General features: G+C 48.9%; 1 protein-coding gene across 1 annotated transcript in view; it reads left to right on the top strand.

Annotated features, from left to right (window-relative positions):
* The window catches only part of PRMT8 (protein arginine methyltransferase 8), a 101,984-nt gene extending 82,895 nt beyond the window's left edge, over positions 1 to 19,089 (top strand). The window contains exons 7-10 of the mRNA XM_082738122.1: positions 3,061 to 3,176; positions 8,714 to 8,864; positions 17,355 to 17,476; positions 18,228 to 19,089. Of these exons, the coding sequence (XP_082594248.1) occupies positions 3,061 to 3,176; positions 8,714 to 8,864; positions 17,355 to 17,476; positions 18,228 to 18,311 (473 nt within the window). The 3' untranslated portion in view covers positions 18,312 to 19,089. The remainder of the gene's footprint in view (positions 1 to 3,060; positions 3,177 to 8,713; positions 8,865 to 17,354; positions 17,477 to 18,227) is intronic.
* The last annotated feature ends 398 nt before the right edge of the window (positions 19,090 to 19,487 follow it).

Here is a 19,487-nt window from a genome sequence, read left to right as displayed (position 1 = left end):
AGTGGGGATTTGAGTCAATTTAGTCTGTCATAATGATAGGTTGGGGCTTGGCTGTTGCTTTAGTTACATTCATTGTGCTACATTGCAGTCCTTTCTGAGAGTTTGTTTTTAATCCATAAACAAAATCATAGATCCTTCTGATGTTATTGTTTAAATTCAAATAAGAAGATTAATAACAATATTTCTTGGCAGCCAATGGCCCTCACTCCACATTCACTCAGTCAATAAGGAAGACAGAGTTGCAACAACAAAAAAAATCTGTTGGATTAGTGTTGTCTCCCATCCCTGCTCCACTTCTACTAAAGGAGCTAGTGGGAAATAAATGGTTAGCATAAAAAAGAGAAAACAAATGTAATGTCCTGGGCAAACTTTTTCTTGAATAACTAAAGGCAGGGTGGTCTAGCTGGGAAGAAAAACGTGAATTAACCTCTGAAAATGTAACTAAAATACTGGGCATTGCAAAGCAGTGTAGAGCATTAAATATTTGGTAATGAATTTCAATTAAAAAAGCATTATCTGTGTGCTTATATTGTGTTAGATACTGGCTATAGGTGTTGAGGATATAGAAGAAGTAATCCTATAGTTGGGAATAGTTAGGAAAGGCTTCACAAAAGCAGGGGATATTAAGCTCATCATTTCTTGACTTTAAGGGAATTTTCTTTCTTTCTATCTTTCTTTTACAAAGAGAGAGAGTGTGAGAAAGAGAGTATGTGTATGTGGTAGGAAGAGGACCAGAAGGGGAGGGAAGGGGGGGATCTCAAGTAGACGCCCTACTGAGCACAGAGCCTGATATAGGGCTAATCTCATGACCCTGAGATTGTGACCTGGGTTGAAATCAAGAGTCGGACTATTGACTGACTGAGTCACCCAGACGCCCCTACTTATATAGATCTGTAAAATTCCACCTTCCTGGATCCCAAATCTGGAGATTCTGATTCAGGAGGTCTGGTATGGGCCCAGGAATTTGTATTTTTAAAAAAGCATTCCAGATGATTCTGGAGCACAGAACCACTGAACCCAACTCCTTACTTTACATGCAAGCCTGGAGAAGAGGCTTGATCTGTCCACAGTAACACAGCTCAGATGGTGACAAAGCCAGAGCTCAAATCACATAATGATAACAACCACTGTGTATCAGCTGCTCTATGTTCCAGGCATCTCCTTACATACTCTACTTATATTATCACATTTAACCCTCATGACAACCTAATAGAGTAGCTGTGGTTATCATCATCTCTATTTTAAAGAAGAGACCAACTCTTTGAGAGCTAAATTTTTGCTAATATTACATAACAAATAAATGGCAGAGCCCAGAGTTGAAGTGTGAAGTCCAGGTCTTTAAACATCATGCACATAGACTCTCTTCTATATTTGCCCAACACGTGCCCTGAGCTTCAACTTAAGGCAGGGCTGAGAGAGAGAAGGAGCAGGAACATGGCAGCAGCAGGTGTCTTAAGGAAAGATTTTAAATGAAGACAGTGTATTTAGTGTATATATTTTATCCAGGGACTTCTAGACTCTAGAAGGGGGTCTTCCCTGAAACACGTCCCATTGCCAACTGAGCAGCTTCCTTCTCCAAACGTAGGTTTCAACTGGGAATTTGGCACCAACCTCATGTGATTTAATGGATATGACTGGCATCTTATCCTCAAGCCAGAATTTCGAAAGTGCTCACCCTCTGGGAGATGATTATTTTCTCTGCCTCTTCTCCCCGAGGAAGGTCTTTGTGTGCTTTAGAAAGGAGTCAAAGAAGCACAGCTTTCACTGACTGTTCCGACCTCCTTCCTCACACACCCCCTCTCTTAAACATACAGAAACATAGTTCCCGAAGGTACTGTTTGCTTGATGTAAATTTTAAAAGGAAATTTAATCCTATAAGATTTTAGAGAAAAGCATCTCTCCTTCGATGCATTTCTAGACCCATCTGCATAAACAGACAAATGAGATTCAGCTGCTCAGTAACTAAAGCTGCTGCTTAGGCCACACCCTCTGCAGTACTGGGAGAGGAAATTGCATTCCTGGTTGCTGTCACAACTGGGTCAGTGCAGCTGAAGGATCAGGGGACAAGCTGGAGTGAGCTCTAGCTCCTCCATCTCCCTAATGCAGGATCTGGACCCAGATATTGTATGTGGGCCAGATGCCAACTTCCCCCAACCTATTTCATTGACTGTCAATGGAAGTATCCCCTGAAGGTTGCTGGATAGATTAAATGAAGAGTCTGGCTTGAGCTAGGTGGTCAGTCAATGGTAGCAATGATTGCCACCAATTAAGGATGGTCTTAGGCCATCAGATGTGCATTCCTTCACTCACCACCCTTGCATCCTACATCTTTCTCCCTCTCAGAGCATCTTATGAGCAGCTGTAAGGGGCCAATGAGCACCACTGGGTTGGTTGTGCACTACCTGGGGGATATTTCTTATGGGATGGATTCTTAGTGAGTACATCATGGCATGTGAGAAAGACAGACTCATGATTCAACCTCCCCCCTCATTTTCCAGTTGACAAAACAGAGGTTCAGAGAGGTTAGGGAATTAGCACAAGGGCCTAGTCAGTAAGTGCTGGTGCTGGGATTCAAACTAGTCTATATCATTTTAAGAGCCCATGTGTCTCTTTGCGTTGTTGAAGATTCAGTGGGTGGAGACAGGAGAAGGGAGAGAGATGGATCTTCTAAGTGTGCAGAATGGCTGAGCAAAGGCACCAAGATAGAAATGTGGGTGCCAGATAAGAGTTTGTAGGTGATGCTGCTGGCTCAGAGAGAGGGAAAATAGATGAGGAAGAGGCAGGCAACCTGGATTCCAGTCTTGATCCTGTGGCATTCTAGCTGTGTGACCTTAGAGAAGTTTTTCAGCCTCTCTGAGTTTTAGTTTTCCTAACCATCAAGTGGGATCTGTACATCCTGCCAAGCTCTCCACTTGATGAGCAATTCTTCTATTCTGATTTCAGGGGAACATGGGCTGCCCCTTCCCCTCCCTTGGGGATACTGTGCTCTACACTCGGGAAGGCTGGGAAGACTTCCGGGGGTCCTGCTGCTGGCCCTCATGGCTCACTCTGTTTTTGCAGGGTGGGAGAATGTCTATGGCTTTGATATGACCTGTATCCGAGATGTTGCCATGAAGGAGCCCCTGGTGGACATCGTGGATCCAAAGCAAGTGGTGACCAATGCCTGTTTAATAAAGGTCTGTAGACTCCTCCTGCTCGGGCCCAAGCATGCTGGCAACCCAGCTGTGCCACCCTGGAAAGCCATGGGCCTGGAGTACCCCGGCCTGGCGAGGCAAGGCCAACTTGGCCAGATCCCCTGGCACCCCAAGGTGACTGCCCGTCAAAAGAAGATGCTCGCACAAGGCAGAGCCACAGAGAGAGCCACTGGACTCCACGGGGGCACAGCTGAAGGGAGGGAGTCGGGTCACATCCCTCGGTGATTCAGGGGGAAGGGCCTGGGGGAGGGGGCATCAGTGGAAAGGCAGGAGGGTATGCTCAGGTTTGGGCAAGCTCCTCCATTCAGAGGTGGATGGCCCTCTTGGGGAAGCAATCCAATCCCTCCAACGACTCTGTAATTGGCATTATACTCCCCCCTCCAAGGGCACATCTGACCTGGCCAGACAGAGCTCCTCAACCCCCTTCCCAAGAGTGGTCTTGTTTGCACATGCTGTAACAGCTTTCTTGACAAGACGTTCTTCTGTGCAAATGAAGAACAGCTGGCCATCATCCTTGGCACAATGATCCTCCGCGTATTCTTATTAATAAATATTCAAACTTATCAAATTTGATAGAGTGAAAACAAAAGCTCCCCTTGACCTTCCCTCCCTCTCAACACCACACACGCTTTTCCTGGAGGTAACACTGTTCACATGTTGGCTTGCTCTTTTCAGCCCTTTCCTGCGAATTTACATCTATAGACACAAATATATTATGTTAAACCATATAGACTACTAATACTTGGTCTTTTAAAATCTGGAAAGACATCACTTTCATATGGTTGAAGCTAACTTTTTAATGTAAAAATCTGGGTTCATTCTGTAAGTGTTCATTGGCCCACCCAGCCGCCATCTTAATGAAACAGACTTGCAGGCTCTGGTCCTGGACGTGTCACTTCTTTGTGGGGAGTATTGGGCTGGAGCCCGGCAGCATCTGCAGTGGATAAAGGGGAAGAGTCCAGTTCCCCTGGGGATGAGGTTCCTGAAGTTATGATGTAAACTGCGGCTCTGCCAGGTTCACAGCTGTCCTTTGTCGGTGGGCACAGTCCTCCTAAGAAGAAACTCAACTCTTGGTCCCGAGTGTCCCTGTGGCATTTAGAAGGGACCTCCGAGGACTAATAAAACCAGCTGAGCCTCACATAGCTCATCAGTTGATGCCTCTTTCTTATGACATTCTGCCTAAGAGGTATAGCTGGAAGTCTATGTCTTCGGCTCTCTGTTGACAGGGTTCTCACTACTTCTTAACTCAGCCCATTCCAAGTCCAGGCAGGATCAGCGGCAAGCAAGCAAATGTGTCCTTTAAGTTTTTCTCCTACCAGCCTATGGTCCCTAAAGCCTCTCCCTCTCCCTTCCCCAAACAAGAAACAGGGAAGTAGATCCCCAAACTGGTGCAACTGAATTTGCCCAAATGACATGGGGCAGTTTTATGGAACTGTTAGGCATCTGTGCACCATGGCCTTGGCCGAAGGCATGACTGTTTCAATGTGCAGGGGCCTCAGGGAGCTTTCCACCTTTGATGGTAGGTGTGGCCACTGTGCTTGCCTGGGTCTACTGCAGGTTGCATGGTGGGCTGGCCTGCTTCTCCCCCACCACAAGGCCACTCTGGCCTACCCACTCCCACCAAGGTTTTTTCCCTTGGTTATACCTGAGTGCAGCCAGGGGTAATGCAACAGAACTTGGGGAAGGGGACTCAGATGGGCACACACACTCCTGTAAACTCCTCCGGGCCTACGAGTTTGTGTCAGGATGGGAACTCAAAGCTGAGGTCCTGCCCCCCCTCTTTGCCCACACCCCTTCTTTCTCTCTTCCCCGGGAAGGGTAAGGACTGTCTGTGCATGCTTCTATAACCAGGAGAGCCCCTCCATCAGCTTGCCTGGGGATGTGCTAAGCAACATTTTGCCAAGCCTGTTGGGAAAACACTTGCCCTTCTTCACACACTTAATTGCTACTTTCGTCGCTATTAACGTTGCAAAGTGTGACACTTTATTATAATTAAGACTCTGTTTTGACCAGACTTCTGCTCTGAGACATCCATTTGTAACGTTATTTAGTGGTGGGGATAATGGAGGCCAGGGCTTTTCTGAGCAGTTGATGTTTCCAGAACCCTCCGCTTCCTGGGGCTTCCCTGAGGCCGAGTCGGCGGGGGGGGGGGGGGGGGGTGGAGGGAGGGAGGTGCCCTCTGCGGTGTCAGAGACGCTGTTGGAGCAGGAAGACAAAATCCTTCCAGTGCAGGGCTCTGGGCCCTAGGGAGCCACAGTAAAGGGTTTGGCTTTGTAGGCTTTGGGTCTGACAGGAGGGTGGGTGCGAGCTTTGAGGGCCTCTGTGTCTCCGAAGCCCAGCCACAGCGGGCCACCTTCGCAGATGGCTCTACCCCTATTGCCAAAAATCAACCGCCTCCACTGTCACCATTTTATGTCATGTCATGTCATGTCATTTTAGTGAGCTCTATGCCCAGTGTGGGGCTCGAACTCACAACCCAAGAGTTGCACGCTCTACTGACTGAGCCAGCTGGGCACCCCTCCATTGTCACCATTCTAATGTATAGCTTCATCACGTCTGTCTCGAAACCTTTTGCTCCTTTGGGGACCCCTATTAAGATGCAAATGTCTGTAGGACATAGTGAACCCTGTCAGCTAACAGAGGAGTCGATAGCTGACAGTGGTTGATACACACGTCTGGGAGCAGGACTCTAGGGAGGTGGCACTCCTGATTCAGGGGGATGGTGTGTGTGTGAGCGCATGCCCTGAATGTTGTGAAGAAGTGAGGGGGCTGCCCAGAGAAAGGAGCCATGTCCAGATGTGTCCCAGAGCCTACCTTTGGGGCTCACTGTCTGTGTTCAGGCCAACAGGTCCACGATCTGTAGGTAAGCCATATGGAGTCATGTAAGGTTTTGGATTCAGAGAGCAGTGCAGTCTGAATGGATCTGAGGGATTAGGGGGTTGGTTTGGAGAAGAGACCTGGGGTTGGGGGAAGGAGCTCTGTCGAGCAGGGAAGCCTGTAGGGAGAAGACAGAGGACTGTCAAGTACTAGGTTACACAGCGGGAATACACAGACCCATCACGGGCAGTCTCTGCCCTGAACTCCAGTCTGATGTGGGTGGGGGCAGGGAGCAGGCTGCTGAGACAAGCCAGATGTACCGTGGAAAGATCAGGTGAGGTTGAAAGCAGAGGGACCAAGAGAAAAAGAAAATGAGGACCTTGGAAAGAGCCTGGAGCCTGGTCGTCTGGCCCTGGCGAAGAAGGAGATGGTAGTCGGTGAGTGTAGGCACCAGAAGCCTTGTGGGCTATGCCGATGCCATTAACATATATGGTTAACCACATCTGCCTCTGACTTGTAGACCTGAAGGAACCATGGGCAGCCTGTGGCCAGAGGGCTAATGAACGTCATATACGCTGGCAGGTGCCATGAACCAAACGTAGCAGGATGTCATAGAATGGAGGACCCTACACTCAGTGTCCAGGACAAAAGGAAAAAGGAGCATGAGTGAGAATGTGGTGAAGGGAGGGCTTGGCTGACTTTGTGCTGTCTGAGCCAGCACTGTGCTTTTTGAGATCAGAAGCTGCTGCTAGAAGTATGTCCCAAATAAGGAGGGTGGTGGAGTCAGAAATCACGACTTATGAGAAGTGAATGAGAAAACAGACAGTTTATGTTGGAGAAGAAAAGGTTTAGGGGGCCCCTGTGAGGTGGAAGAGGCATTAGCCATGGGTGGAAGTTACAGAGACTAGTGGGTCTCTCCTCACTCATTTTGAAGAGGGAGCTGTCCATTGGAGATGTCAGGAAATGGAATCAGCTGCCTGACAGGTAGTGAGCACATCAATCCCACAAAGGTGTTCAAGCCAGCACCAGATGGCCACTCCCCAGGGAGGCTACCAAAGGGGCTCTTGCACTGATGGTTTTCTAATCCCATCAAATTCTGCATGCTTGACCCATGGCTTCCCATTCCCCTGATTCTTGTTTCTCATCCTTGGTTCTAGAAGCACAGTAAACTTGCATCTGAGGTGACATCACCAAGAGGCTCCCCATTTCCCTACATCTGCACTTCTACCCTGTTCCCAACCAACACATCAGATCTGCAGCTTCCCCCGGAAGACATGATGGCTCCACACTAGAACAGGGCTCTGATCAGACTTGCCTCCTTGACCAAACTTCTTCCTCTGTCTCTTTCAAGTCCTTGGAATGCTTTGCGTCTGCTCTTCCTTTATTTGTTCTAGAAATATGCAGAGATAAAAGCCATTTCTGTGACATCATTCTGTGTCTTCCCTGCTCTAGTTTCCCCACCTTCAGACCCTTCTCCTAATTATCCCCAACACATTCCATCATCTGGGTCTCAGGAGAACCCCCTTGGAACCAGTCCAAGCACAAGAGTTTCTGTCTGGTTCTTACAGTCTTCCTTGTGTAGCAAGGACCACAAACCCAGCTATGGGAAGCTTCCTTAGACCTCACGGAAAGCTGTCTGGATGCCTCTAAGGCTCTTGGAAGGTTTGCCCTGTCTCACCAGAGCCAGCAAACAGCAGGTCAGCATCCTTCACACAGAAAAGAACAGCACATTGCAAACTGTCTTTCATTATACTTGCTCCCCACGCAACATTGATTTTCAGCTACTTCTCAACTGAAATTGTTAAAATTATTAGTCCTTGGTGTTTTCCATTCCCCAGTCAGAACTGAAAAATTCTTACTTATTTCTCTCCCTTTTTTCTTTCTTCCTTTCTCTTTTTCCCCCTTCATCTCCTTTCCCTCCACCTCTCTCCCTCTCCCCTCCCCTCTCTTCCTTCCTTCCTTCCTTTTCTCTCTCCCTGTCTCTCCTCCCTCTCTCCTCCCTCCCCGCCTCTTTCTTTCATCCAGGCTTGGTGTAGATGGTCGGCAGAACTTTCCTCAGTTCAGCCTGTGACTGTAGTTGGGCTCCTACCTTCACTCCCAAGATAATACTTAGTGTCTCCTGTTGCTCAGAACTTGAATATCAAAAAATGGGGAAACGACTAATCTGGTTCACCCAAATCCCTGGGAGGGCTTGGAAAAGCACCAATCAATCTCTGTGTTGATCCCAGAGGTCTGAGCTGCCATCCCCACCCCACCCCCACTCAGAATTTGTATCCAGGGGATGCTAATGCCCTTCATTTGGGGCCACACTCTGAGAACCTCTAGATGAGGGAGCGATGCTGAGCTAGACTGCTCTGAGGCCACTCAGTTAGGTTTGGGAAAGCTCTGTCTCATTCATCCCCCTCTCCCCTCTCCTTCCCTCTCCTCCCCTCCCATTCCCAGAAGGCTGACCTTCCTTATTCTGTTCCCCTCACATTCAAATGTGTTTGCACCATTTCCTGAGCATACCCCACCGTAGAAAGGATGGAGGGGGTCACTGGGAGGGCGGTGGGTGGACTGGGGAGCCACCCCGAGGGCAATGATCCCCCCCGACCCCGAGAGAGTCTACTGTGGGTGGTCTTCCAAGGGAAAGAAGCTGCTGACCAGGACCCAGACCTGGTGGCGGCGCTAAGTGTTGGCATTCTCTTTCCTCCGGGCTGCAGGAAGTGGACATTTATACGGTGAAGACGGAAGAGCTGTCGTTCACATCTGCCTTCTGCCTGCAGATACAGCGAAATGACTACGTCCACGCCCTGGTCACCTATTTTAATATTGAATTTACCAAGTGCCACAAGAAAATGGGGTTTTCCACAGGTGAGCCTTTTGTGGGCACTCACTCCAGACCCTCCTCTGCCTCCATGTGGAGGCTTTGCAGAAGTAGCAGAGGCTGGCCTAGTCGTGGGGGCAGGACCTGGGGCCAGAGCGGGGGGCCCTTGCTTGGCATCTCGTAAGCCTTCTCCAGCACTTCCCCAGGCTTTTGGCTGCCAAAGGAGAAGGTAGATGGTAGTGAGTATGGTAAGACCAGAGCCGAGAGTGCGTGTTGGGCAGGGAGAGGCAGAGGCGGACGGCCCCATTTTGAAGGCACATTTGTTCACTGAACATCTAGTAAGCATATTCCGTGCAAGGGGCAAGGATACAGAGTGGAGTAAGGTTTCCCTGTCTTCACTGCCTCGCCCTCCCACAGGATTCAACGGGTCTCCCTAGGCTGCAGACCTAGGAAGACCATGTCTCCCTGTCTCCTTCCTCTTTGCTGCTTCTCCCCCAATCCTTCCTTCATTAAGCTCCTGACACTGTTCCCCAAAGACCATCTGTGCTCTCCCCCCGGCCCAGCTTCAGAGGTGTTTCATTTCCTGCAGCAGATGAGCCCAAATTTCTTAGCCTGGTAAATGGGGGTTCCATGTCCCAGCCCTAGCCCACTTCTGTCACCTCATTTCTCACTGCCCCTCCTTTGCTTTGCCTTCCTCCCTTGTCCCTTCACTGCACACACAGCCCAGTCACACTGAGCACCTTGCAGTCCCCGAGCTTAGCAAGGCTTCTTAAGTCTCTAGGCCATGGTCTCTGCCCATGCCAACCCCTGTTCTAGGTGTGTCATAGGGACAGGAAGATCTTGTCAGAGACTCTTGTCATCTCCTTCCTCCCATATTTGTCTGGTAGGGCTGCTATAACGAAGTACTACAGACTGGTGGCTTAAACTACAGACATTTACTTCTCACAGTTCTGGAGGTTCAAGGTATGGGCAGGTTTGGTCTCTCCTGAGACTCTCTCCTTGGTCTGTAGGTGGCCTCCTCTTCTCTGCGTCCTCACAAGGCCTTTCCTCTGCTGCTGCCCTCATCCCCTCTTTCTAGAAGGACACCAGTCATACTGGATTAGGGCCCACCCAAAGGTCTTATTTTAATAGTCTCTTTAAAGGCCCTATCTCCAAATACAGTCATATTCTGAGGGACAGGGGCTTAGGGCCACAGCTCATGAATTGTGGGGGACACAGTTTGGCCCCAAACACCTCTTCCATCCCACCCCTCGTCTGGCCAACTCCAGCACAGGTCTCATCTCCCACCTCAGCTGTTAATGGACGCCCTCCTCCACTCCTGGTCAAGGTTAGGCATCCTCCTTGGGGCGCCCTAATATCCTGTGCTTATGTCAGTCAGTCATGGCGCTGTAAAAAAAAAAAAAAAAAAAAAAAAAGTAAAAAATCAAGGAAAAAGTTATTTTTCCATTGCATCTCAACTCTGGCTCAGAGACATATGTTAATGATTTCTTTTGTATCCTTCCCAAACATTTCAGTGGAGAAGCACATGCATACCTATATACACCTTTGTATTTTTGGCTTTTTATTTGAAATACTTCTCATATAAAGTTGCAAAAATAGTACATAGAGTTCTGTGAACCCTTTGGTGGCATCTTAGGTAAGTACAGTAGCACATCCCAACTACACCTTTTTTATGAGACTGACGTGCTACCTACTGCGCTAACGAGGCACCTTCAACTACACCTTTTTTAAAACACCGGTTGGTTCATATGAAACGCACAGCCCTCTGCCTCCTTGTCTTTATTTAACAATATACCCTGGAGAGCCTTGCACAGCCTCACAGGTGTAGCTAGTATTTTTTATTTTTTTTTTTTGAGACAACTACATGGGATTCCTGAGCCAGATGTACCATTGTTTAGTCAGTATTTTCACTCATTTTACTTAATTCTCAGTCTCCCTGTGGGCTGGGGTCACATCTCCTGAGTCTCTGTCCTGTTGCCATCTGGAGGAGTGCTTGGCTCCCAGGAGGTCCTAAACACATTTCTGTCCAACGAGTCTATCAAGATCCGAGTCCTGCCCTTGGGAAGATGTTCCTATTGATCACGCCTGCGAAATCCTCCCGGGAGGTGGGAGCACATCGTCGGGGGCGAGGGAGCTTGCATGTGGCAGGGGTGAGTGGGTTCTACAAGAATCTGAGGATATGATTATTCACTTTTTGGAGCCTTGGTGACAGTGATCCTCTTTTACTTGTGGACAGAGGGGCAAAAGACTTCTCTAACCCCTCCTATAAGGGTTTTTTCCAGAACTGGTGTCTCTTGACCACCAAGACCACAATCTGCTGGTCCCCACAATCTAGAGCAGGGCTGGTACCCCCCATCTTGGGGAAAAGCGGAGACCCCCCCAATTTGGGTCAATTTCAGCTATTGCCCTTCTTAGAGGGGCAGCAGATGAGATGGCCTTCCTGGTAGTCAGGAGGGAGAAGGGAGGTTTTACCTGGCCCTTGAAGGGTGGGTGAGACTCAGCCTCCCTCACAGTAATGGGGCAGTATGGTAACAGTGGGAGGGCTGAGCAGGAGCCTGCTTGAGGACCGTGCTGTGACTAGAAGCTGGGAATGGAGCCATCGCACCTGGGCCTGCCTCTACTCTCTCCAGGATGATGCCTCTCCTGGGGCCTGCCCTGCTGTAGGCGACGAGGAAGGGTCCTAGGGGTGCTCTGGAAAAAGTTCTTCTTGTAAAACCTAGGATCTAGCCCTATAGCTCGTAGCCCATCGCTCCCCCTTATCCCTTCCCTGAGTTTATTTCCATTTCTTGAGGTCAAGCAGATAGCCTGCTGGACCCCTGTCCAGAGATGGCTCTGTGGTGGCAGGGACACCACTCCTGATGCCCCCATATGAAGGAGGATTGTTTAATCTCAAATTCAGAATCAAAGAGGTCAGCCCTGGGCGGAGGGATGGTGAGGATTTGCTCCCAGCATTCAAGTCTCCATCGAACCCACTGGTGCTGTTTCACCTTATTTTGTGGTCACAGCCCCACTGTAGTTCCTCACAGGTCCAGGGGAGAGAGATGATGAGGACTGTGTTTCCTAGGCTCAAAGACTAGGGGTGTAGACCAAGGTCTGAGCTCACTCATCTGTCTTTTTGCAACTATGATGTTATGTAGACTCCTTTTTGCACAGAACCCCAGAAACTTAGGTCTGAAAAGTCACCCAGAGGTCCTACAGCCTTCTGTTCTCCATGCCTTGGTACAGAGATTCTCAAAGTATGGTCTGTGGCTGGCAGCATCAGCATCACCTGGGAACTTGTTAGAAATGCAAATTCTCAAGACTTACCCCAGATCTTCTGAGTCAGACACTCTGGAGTGGGACCCTCCAGGTGACTGCGATACACAGATCAGTCTGAGAACTACTGCTCCTGTTCATGACTGCTTGAACAAGATGATGGTCAATGCCTTTCTGGAAAGATAATTCCATATCCTTACTATGATATGCCGTTTTTTCTCCTCAAGGTCTTTGCCTTCTGGCTGTTGTAGGTCCCTCTCGCTGCAGCATCCCCATATGGTTAGAGATCAGAGGAATAATTTGCTTATCTGCTTCCTCAGCCACCTGGGAAGGGTGACCACGGGGGGTTTTGCTTCCAACACGTGGCATACATTTTTACCAGGTAGTGTGGGTTTGGCAGTGGGCTTTTCAGACTCTCTGCACTCTGACCACCCAGAAAAGAGGATTTACTTTTTGTTTTTGAGGACCTCAGATGCACAGAATTAGATTAATCCTAATTCCTGGTTCATAACATCGTTGGGTCAGGCACTGTTCACTTTTTGCTAGTTTATTTATTAATATAATGAACACCTGTGAACTCACCACTAACTCAGTAACTAGAATGCAATAGTAACTAGAAAGAAATGTATTACTGTTATTAGAATGTAAATGCATTAGTTAATATCAAGAAATGAACTATTACTACTAATTAGAATATAAATATGAACCTGAATTACATTATTAATGGATATAATGATGCTATTTATAATGAATAAGTAAGTTAATTCACAGCCACATAATTAATCCCTGTGAGCTCGCCATATAACGAAATGGATGCTCCTTCCCATCCCATCACCCGCCTCTAGATGAACATTACTCTGAATAATTTTGTACTCTTTATCCCCTTGCTATTTTAAAAGAAAGTTTGATCACATCTATGTGTATGTCAGAACACTGTATTGTTTGGTCTCAGCTATTTTCAAAATTCATGCAGAGTGTAGCCTGCGGTATGGGCCACCTTCCCATCAATTATCTGCCGAGCTTTCTGTCTCAGCCCAGCCACAGCTGGCTCCGGGGGGCCCACTCGAGAACACATCACGTGGTGTGCAGCTTGAAAACAATCCTTGTTAATGGCTCTGGCGTCTCCTCTCTGCAGCTCCAGGCAGAAGCTGTTGCAAATGGGCACAGGAGCCCAGGGTTCCAGGCTGTGCCCGCCAGCGGGCATGGCTGCCCCCCCCATCCTCAGCGGGTGGGGGCAGGATGTGGGAACTGGGACCCTTGGGACAGTTGGAGAGGGTGGAGGGGCAGTTGCTTGAGTAGAAAGCAGGCCTGGGTTGAAGTCTTTGTTTTTCCAGGAGTTCGCCAGGTAGGATGGCCAGATACAGGAGATGGACCTTGATTAGGTTACATTCTGGGCTTGTTATCTGTGAGATGATGTGGCTGGACTGCGATGCCCAGCAACCCCTTCCAGCTTTGCCATCCAGTGACCAGGAGTCAATGCAGCAGGTCAAAGAAACTTCTTGGTGCATAGTCTTTCATTCTCCAAAAAACTTCTGATCCTCTAGGAACTATATTACAAATTGATAGCTAGAAAATATTCTAAATTTCAGGAAAAGCTACCAGGCACTTGGACACTGGGAAGTAAAACGGGAAGCAAGATTCCACTCCCTTTCTGAAAGCACTGGGAAAAGAATTCTTGGGAGGGGCCCTTGCCATTCGTTCCCCCAACCCCCTGAGCTCTACTGTCCTTGTCCTTGGTCATGAGGATGACCCAGTGGCCTGAGTGCCTTCTCACTGAGGCTGCAGGATGTGAAGAGGAGGCAAGGCTGTACAGGTTGCTGTTTCCCATATTTAGGACCATAGCTGGCACATGAAAAGCATCCTGAATTGATGTCTGTTGAGTGGAGTGCCTGCTGGGGACAGTACTGGTCACACTCACTTCAAAATATAGAACAAAAGCTGTTCACAATCCAGAGCCCAGAGAGACTGGGAAGGGGAGGGAGAAAAGGGGAGGTTGGCGTGTGGGGTCAGGGTATTAAGAGTATAAAGATATCTTCATAACAGGGAAAACTGAAAATCAGATGCATGACTTTGAAGGTTACAGTTGGGGCAGGGGAGGGAGGGAGGGCCTTATTCCCTGATGAGAACTCTAGATGTCATCCACAGCCCTGTGCACGCTCATCCTTGCACCTGCCACCATTCTAGATGCTTCCCTAGGACATTCTGCACTGCTAGAAGGAGGCAGCGTATCTTTGCAGGTCAGCACCATAGATCATGGATAAGCAAAATGATATCTACCACTTCCCATAGTGATGATATCAGAATTATATCATAATGGCTTATTATATTATAATGGCTTAGCAATACCCTCACGTTGGCTTAGTGTGTTGTACAGTGACCATATAATTTATCTTTCAATTAAGGACACTTTCATAGTGAAAGGGAGAACTCTTCATAGTTAAGCCACAAAAACAAGTAACCTGGAGCTGTCTCTGGTCACCCTTTGGATCCCCTTTTCCCTTGTCATCCCATCTAATCCTCAAGGGATTAAAAATATCATGCCCCACATTCTATAGATGTAGAACATGACTGCGAGGGTCATAATGCAAACACATGGCAATGGGGAGGCAGGAAACTGGGCCTGCTGTTGCCTCATTAAATGTCCTTTCCACTCTTGTCCATCCAGAGATGTTACTAGACGCAAAGACTGGGTTCGCAGCATGATTTCAGCCATGCTGTGTGTCTACAACACCCGGGGGGAGATGTTTAAGTCTTGGCAAGTCTGCCCCCTTCACGTCCCCCCCAGAATGACCAAATTCAAGTTTCTAAGAGTAGAGTTGAGACATCTGAGTAATCAGTTTCTCTTGGGCATCTTGATGGAGAATTAGTGTTTTTGAAACCTGGCTTAGATAATTAGTCCACAACCAATGGACCCATCACAGAAATGAAATGTTTGGGGAGGTTCTCAAACTTCTGATGTTGATGTCAAGGGGAAAAAAAAATCACTTTCCTCCAACCCAAGCCTGGGATACATTTGGACAATCATCAGACACACCTAGGCTTGATGGCTGCCAACCCTGAGCCAGTGAAATCCCTGGGACTCTCCTAAGGCATCTGATTAGGTGACAGAAGGAAGCTGCTTGAATCTCCTTGCCTGAAGGTCTTTAAGAACAGGAGAGACACCTGTCTGAGCTGGTGTAGGAGGAAGTGGGGGCGAGAGTGCTGTCAGTCATAAACTGCCATTCTCCACACACACCAGAGACTATCTTTTGACAATTTATTTAGATGTAGTTGGTAGGGAAGGTGCTGGAATGGATGGACATTTTCCGTAGATAGCAGTATGGCTTAGAGGCCACAAAGGCTGGTATGTTTGGGGATCTAGGATCTAGAGGCACAGACTGCATATTCATGATCCTCCTTTGATTGTTTCTAAGTGCTCAGGGCAGGGTGCTTTTCCCCCACCATGACCTTGAGTTTGCATTGATTTCCCAAATGCACACAATGAAGGTTACACAAGTCTTTAACCAAACCACTGACATTTGATCAAGCCAGATTATTGCAAAGGGTGAAGAAAGACAGACCCTTCACCACCATTTAAATAGGTCTTGGGGTTTGTAAGATCTCAGAAGTGACCTGGTCTGACTCAGCGCTTGATAAATCCCGTTAGTGGTTGTTGTAGGCACACCTCAAGACTGGACTTTGGGTAGCTCAGATGATTGCAGAACAGCCCTAATTTTTCCCGATGGATTAAAAATTTGCATACTAGTTATTCCAATGACTAGCCTTTGTTCTGCCTCCAATGCCGTATATAAGGCCATGTATGAGACTATCCATATGATGGCTTTCGAAAGGCGCTTATTATATTCTCCCAAGTCTTCTCATCTTTAGCTCTGGTCCTAAGCAAAGAGAAAATCAGTATCAAGGAGTCCTGCATCCAGGTGGGGGAAGGTAAGACCCTAACAGGCCAATAAGAACTTACTATAACGGGTTCCTCTACTACCTATAGTTTTCAAAGCCTCCACTGGAATTGAACATCTATAGTACCTTGAAGCGTAACAAACTTATTTGGGTTTTTGCCCTCACTCACTTATTCAGTACTTATAGATCTAGCAAGCATAGGTGCCAAGGATATCACAGTAAAGAAGCCTGGCCTGGCACCTGTCCTCATACACCTGTCCTGTAGTCTTATGGAGGAAGCAAACAGCTGAGGAAAGACAAAGGCCTTTGCACTGCAGTGTGACAGGCTCTGTGGTCACATAAGCTCAGGGTGGGCCTTGGGCAAGGATTCCCAGAGGAAGTGACCCTGGTGGTTGAGGGAGAGAGCCTGCTGAGGCGCTGAGGAAAATGGCCCATACACAGGACCCCTCATTTGGCTCTTCAGCATGTAGTGTGTCGAGGGAGAGGCTAGATTGGATTCAATGGCTAATACAGGGAAGGCCCCAGCATTGTTCTGGCTTCAGATCCTGCAGGAGGTGTGAGCTGTGTACCAGTGGTGGGTCTGTGGGATGAGAATTATCCCACATTTCCTTTTTTTAAAGATTTATTTATTTGAGGAGGAGAGGGGCAGAGGGAGAAGGATGGAGAGAATCTCAAGCAGACTCCCTACTGAGCGTGGGATCTGACATGGGGCTCAATCTCATGATCCTGAGATCATGATGTGAGCTAAACTCACCTTGGTTGGTTAGTTGGCACCCCATCCCTTTTCTTTTTGATCCAGTTAGGAGGACACTGCTGAAACCCCACAGCAGGCTTGGGCCAAGGAGACTAGGTTTAGTTCTGGGGCAGAGAAGTGGCAAGGAAAGCTGTGTATAGGACGGGCTGTGGGTGGGACATGGGTTTAGCTATGGAATTTGCATACATGAATGTCACTTAAAGGGAGCCAGGATGGCTTACCTACAAATCTGCCCATTACACTACTTGAATGTCTTCCCTCTGTTGAACTAATTAAAAACAGTAGCATTTTGAGTTTCATCTGCATTAATGAGTTCAGTTGCTGAGAGGGTACACATCCCACCCCTTGGAATGAACTTGTGATACCAGCGTCTTTCTCTTCTGATTCCCTGGAAGATCAGGAGCTCTGAGAAGATGGAAATTCGATGGAAGCAAGAGCACCGGGGCTGAATGAGGGTTTCTGGGGCAGCAGGCTATAGGGGCTGGGCCCTGATCCTGCAAGAGTGCTGGGCGTTGGTTCAGTGAATCCCAGAAGAAGCCCAGCAACTTCTAGGCAGGGTCTCGGCCTCAGTCCTTCTGGAGATATCTCCTGTGACCCTTCCTTCCCACCTCCCCTGTTCTTGTCCCCTCAGCCCCCGATGCCCCCTACACCCACTGGAAGCAGACTGTCTTCTACTTAGAAGATTACCTCACTGTCCGGAGGGGGGAAGAAATCTATGGGACCATATCCATGAAGCCAAATGCCAAAAATGTGGTGAGTGCTGAAGCCATCTCTGCCTGGGGCAGGGTCAGAGAGAGGAAGGGACCCACGGAGCTGGCTCCCCACAGCTCCCAGGACCCTCTTGCCCAGGTGCCCGGGTGCCTTGTGCACCAACAGACCAGGTACTGGGGGAGGGGCAGTAGAAAGTCAGACTAGGTGTCACTGAAGGCCTCTAGCTGTGGTCTCTTAACACTCAGAGATGAGAGATTTTTCTTCAGGCCCAGCTCTGGCCTCTCAGCCTCGAGGACAGTTTCCAGTTCTTCATCCGGGGTCTTTGGGCACAGAGGCTGTGGTTCAGCTCATTTAGAGCAAGCCAAGAAATAATAGCTTCTGCTGGCCTGGAAGATGTTCGGATCATCTTTCTTCAGCGGGCCTGGTGGGTTGGGGATTGTGCGATTCTTTCTGAGTAAGGGCAGGTGCGAACCTGTGTGTTGAAAGAGTCTGAAGAATGTTCTGAGGGCTGTGCGACGGAAGACTCAAACACCCCACTCTGTTTTCTCTCAGGATGACCTCAGAGGGAAGGCTTCTGTATTATAACAGGAAGGGTTTAGGTTCGAAATCAAAGCACTTCCTGTCAGGATAATGAGACACCAGAATAGATTCCCAAGGGCTGCTCGTGGGAACCCCTTCGCTAGAAAACCTTAGAAACAGGGTAGTCACCCATCCCCCTGCTGGCAGGAACCGGTGGGGGAGGGAGCGACTCCCGACCACGCTAACCCCAGGACCCTTCACCCCTCCTTTGCAGCGAGACCTCGATTTCACGGTAGATTTGGATTTTAAGGGACAGCTGTGTGAAACATCTGTATCTAATGACTACAAAATGCGTTAGCACACGTGGGAAGCTGCAGAGAGCGAGCAAGAAGAGAAACTCTTCCCTCCATCTGCGGCTCCGTAACAAGGACTCCACGCTCGAAAACCAGAGTTTTAAATTCTGCCTTGAAGATTGGTGAACTCACCAGGGCTCCCGTGGGCCCTGCCACGGGACACAGAGCCTCCAGCTCCCCGGCTCTTCTCTGGGAGCCCTTCACTGAGGCTTTGCTGTCGCCCACACAGACCAGCCTCCAGTGCTGGGGTTGGGGCCCCGAGGATGGGAAAGTGCACACGTATACCCATTGTCCTCCTTAACTGTGAATCTCCGGAACTTCCAAGTTTTGCATGCTGCAGGCATCTAGGACAGACTGCTTCACTAGAACCTGGACACGTAGTGTCTTTGATAGCGTAAGCCAGATCACCCGTCTGTGCGGCGGCGTGTGCATGCGTGCGTGCGTGCGTGCGCGCCTCCAGCAGACCCATTAGTTTCTCTGCCCACACCACCTGTATATGCATGCATATACAACCACGTGGGTATACGTCTGTGTTCATTCAGGGTGTGTGTGTGCGTGCGTGCGTGCGTGTGCATAGAATATATATTACTCTCAGAGGAGATTCTGTTGCTTTCGAATAGGAATTTGTTTTGTGATTAGTTTCCCCCTTCCCCATCCCTTACAGATGTTAAGCAGCTATGAAACGTTCTCTGTACCAGCTCTGGTCTCCTTTTGATAGACTGTGGCTCTGAACCCTGAGCATAGTACCACGCACTCTGTTGGCGCTCAATAAATGCACATGAGAGTGAAGCGGTGGCCCGGCTGTGTTCTTGGGGCTCTGGGGTGGGAGGGCTCAGGGTGGACATGAGAGGCCACACTGGAAGGGGAGATCCGAGGAGCAACAGATGCTGCTGCAGGTCCCCATAGGGCAGCTCGTGGTTGAAGCCGCCATGACATCAGGCCTTGTCCAAGGTCATGTTCCCTGCCAACCCTCCAGGGGGTGGGAAGAGGGACTTAGCGGTGAGGTGGGAGGACATGAGCTAACCAAGAACGCTCTAGAACAGGAAGCTACCTGTAGCCTGGAGAGAGGCCAAGCTCAGGAACCAGATAATCTGGGATACATGTCCTGCTGGGAGGACCTGGACAAATCAGGAGATGGTGGTCCCGGGTCCCTGGGGAGAGACTGGAGCAGGGTCTGAATG

The sequence above is a fragment of the Mustela nivalis genome (assembly GCF_964662115.1).
Source record: "Mustela nivalis genome assembly, chromosome: 7".
Taxonomy (NCBI): domain Eukaryota; kingdom Metazoa; phylum Chordata; class Mammalia; order Carnivora; family Mustelidae; genus Mustela; species Mustela nivalis.
The sequence above is the reverse complement of the archived record's forward strand: the minus strand, read 5'-3'. Positions and strand labels throughout refer to the sequence as shown.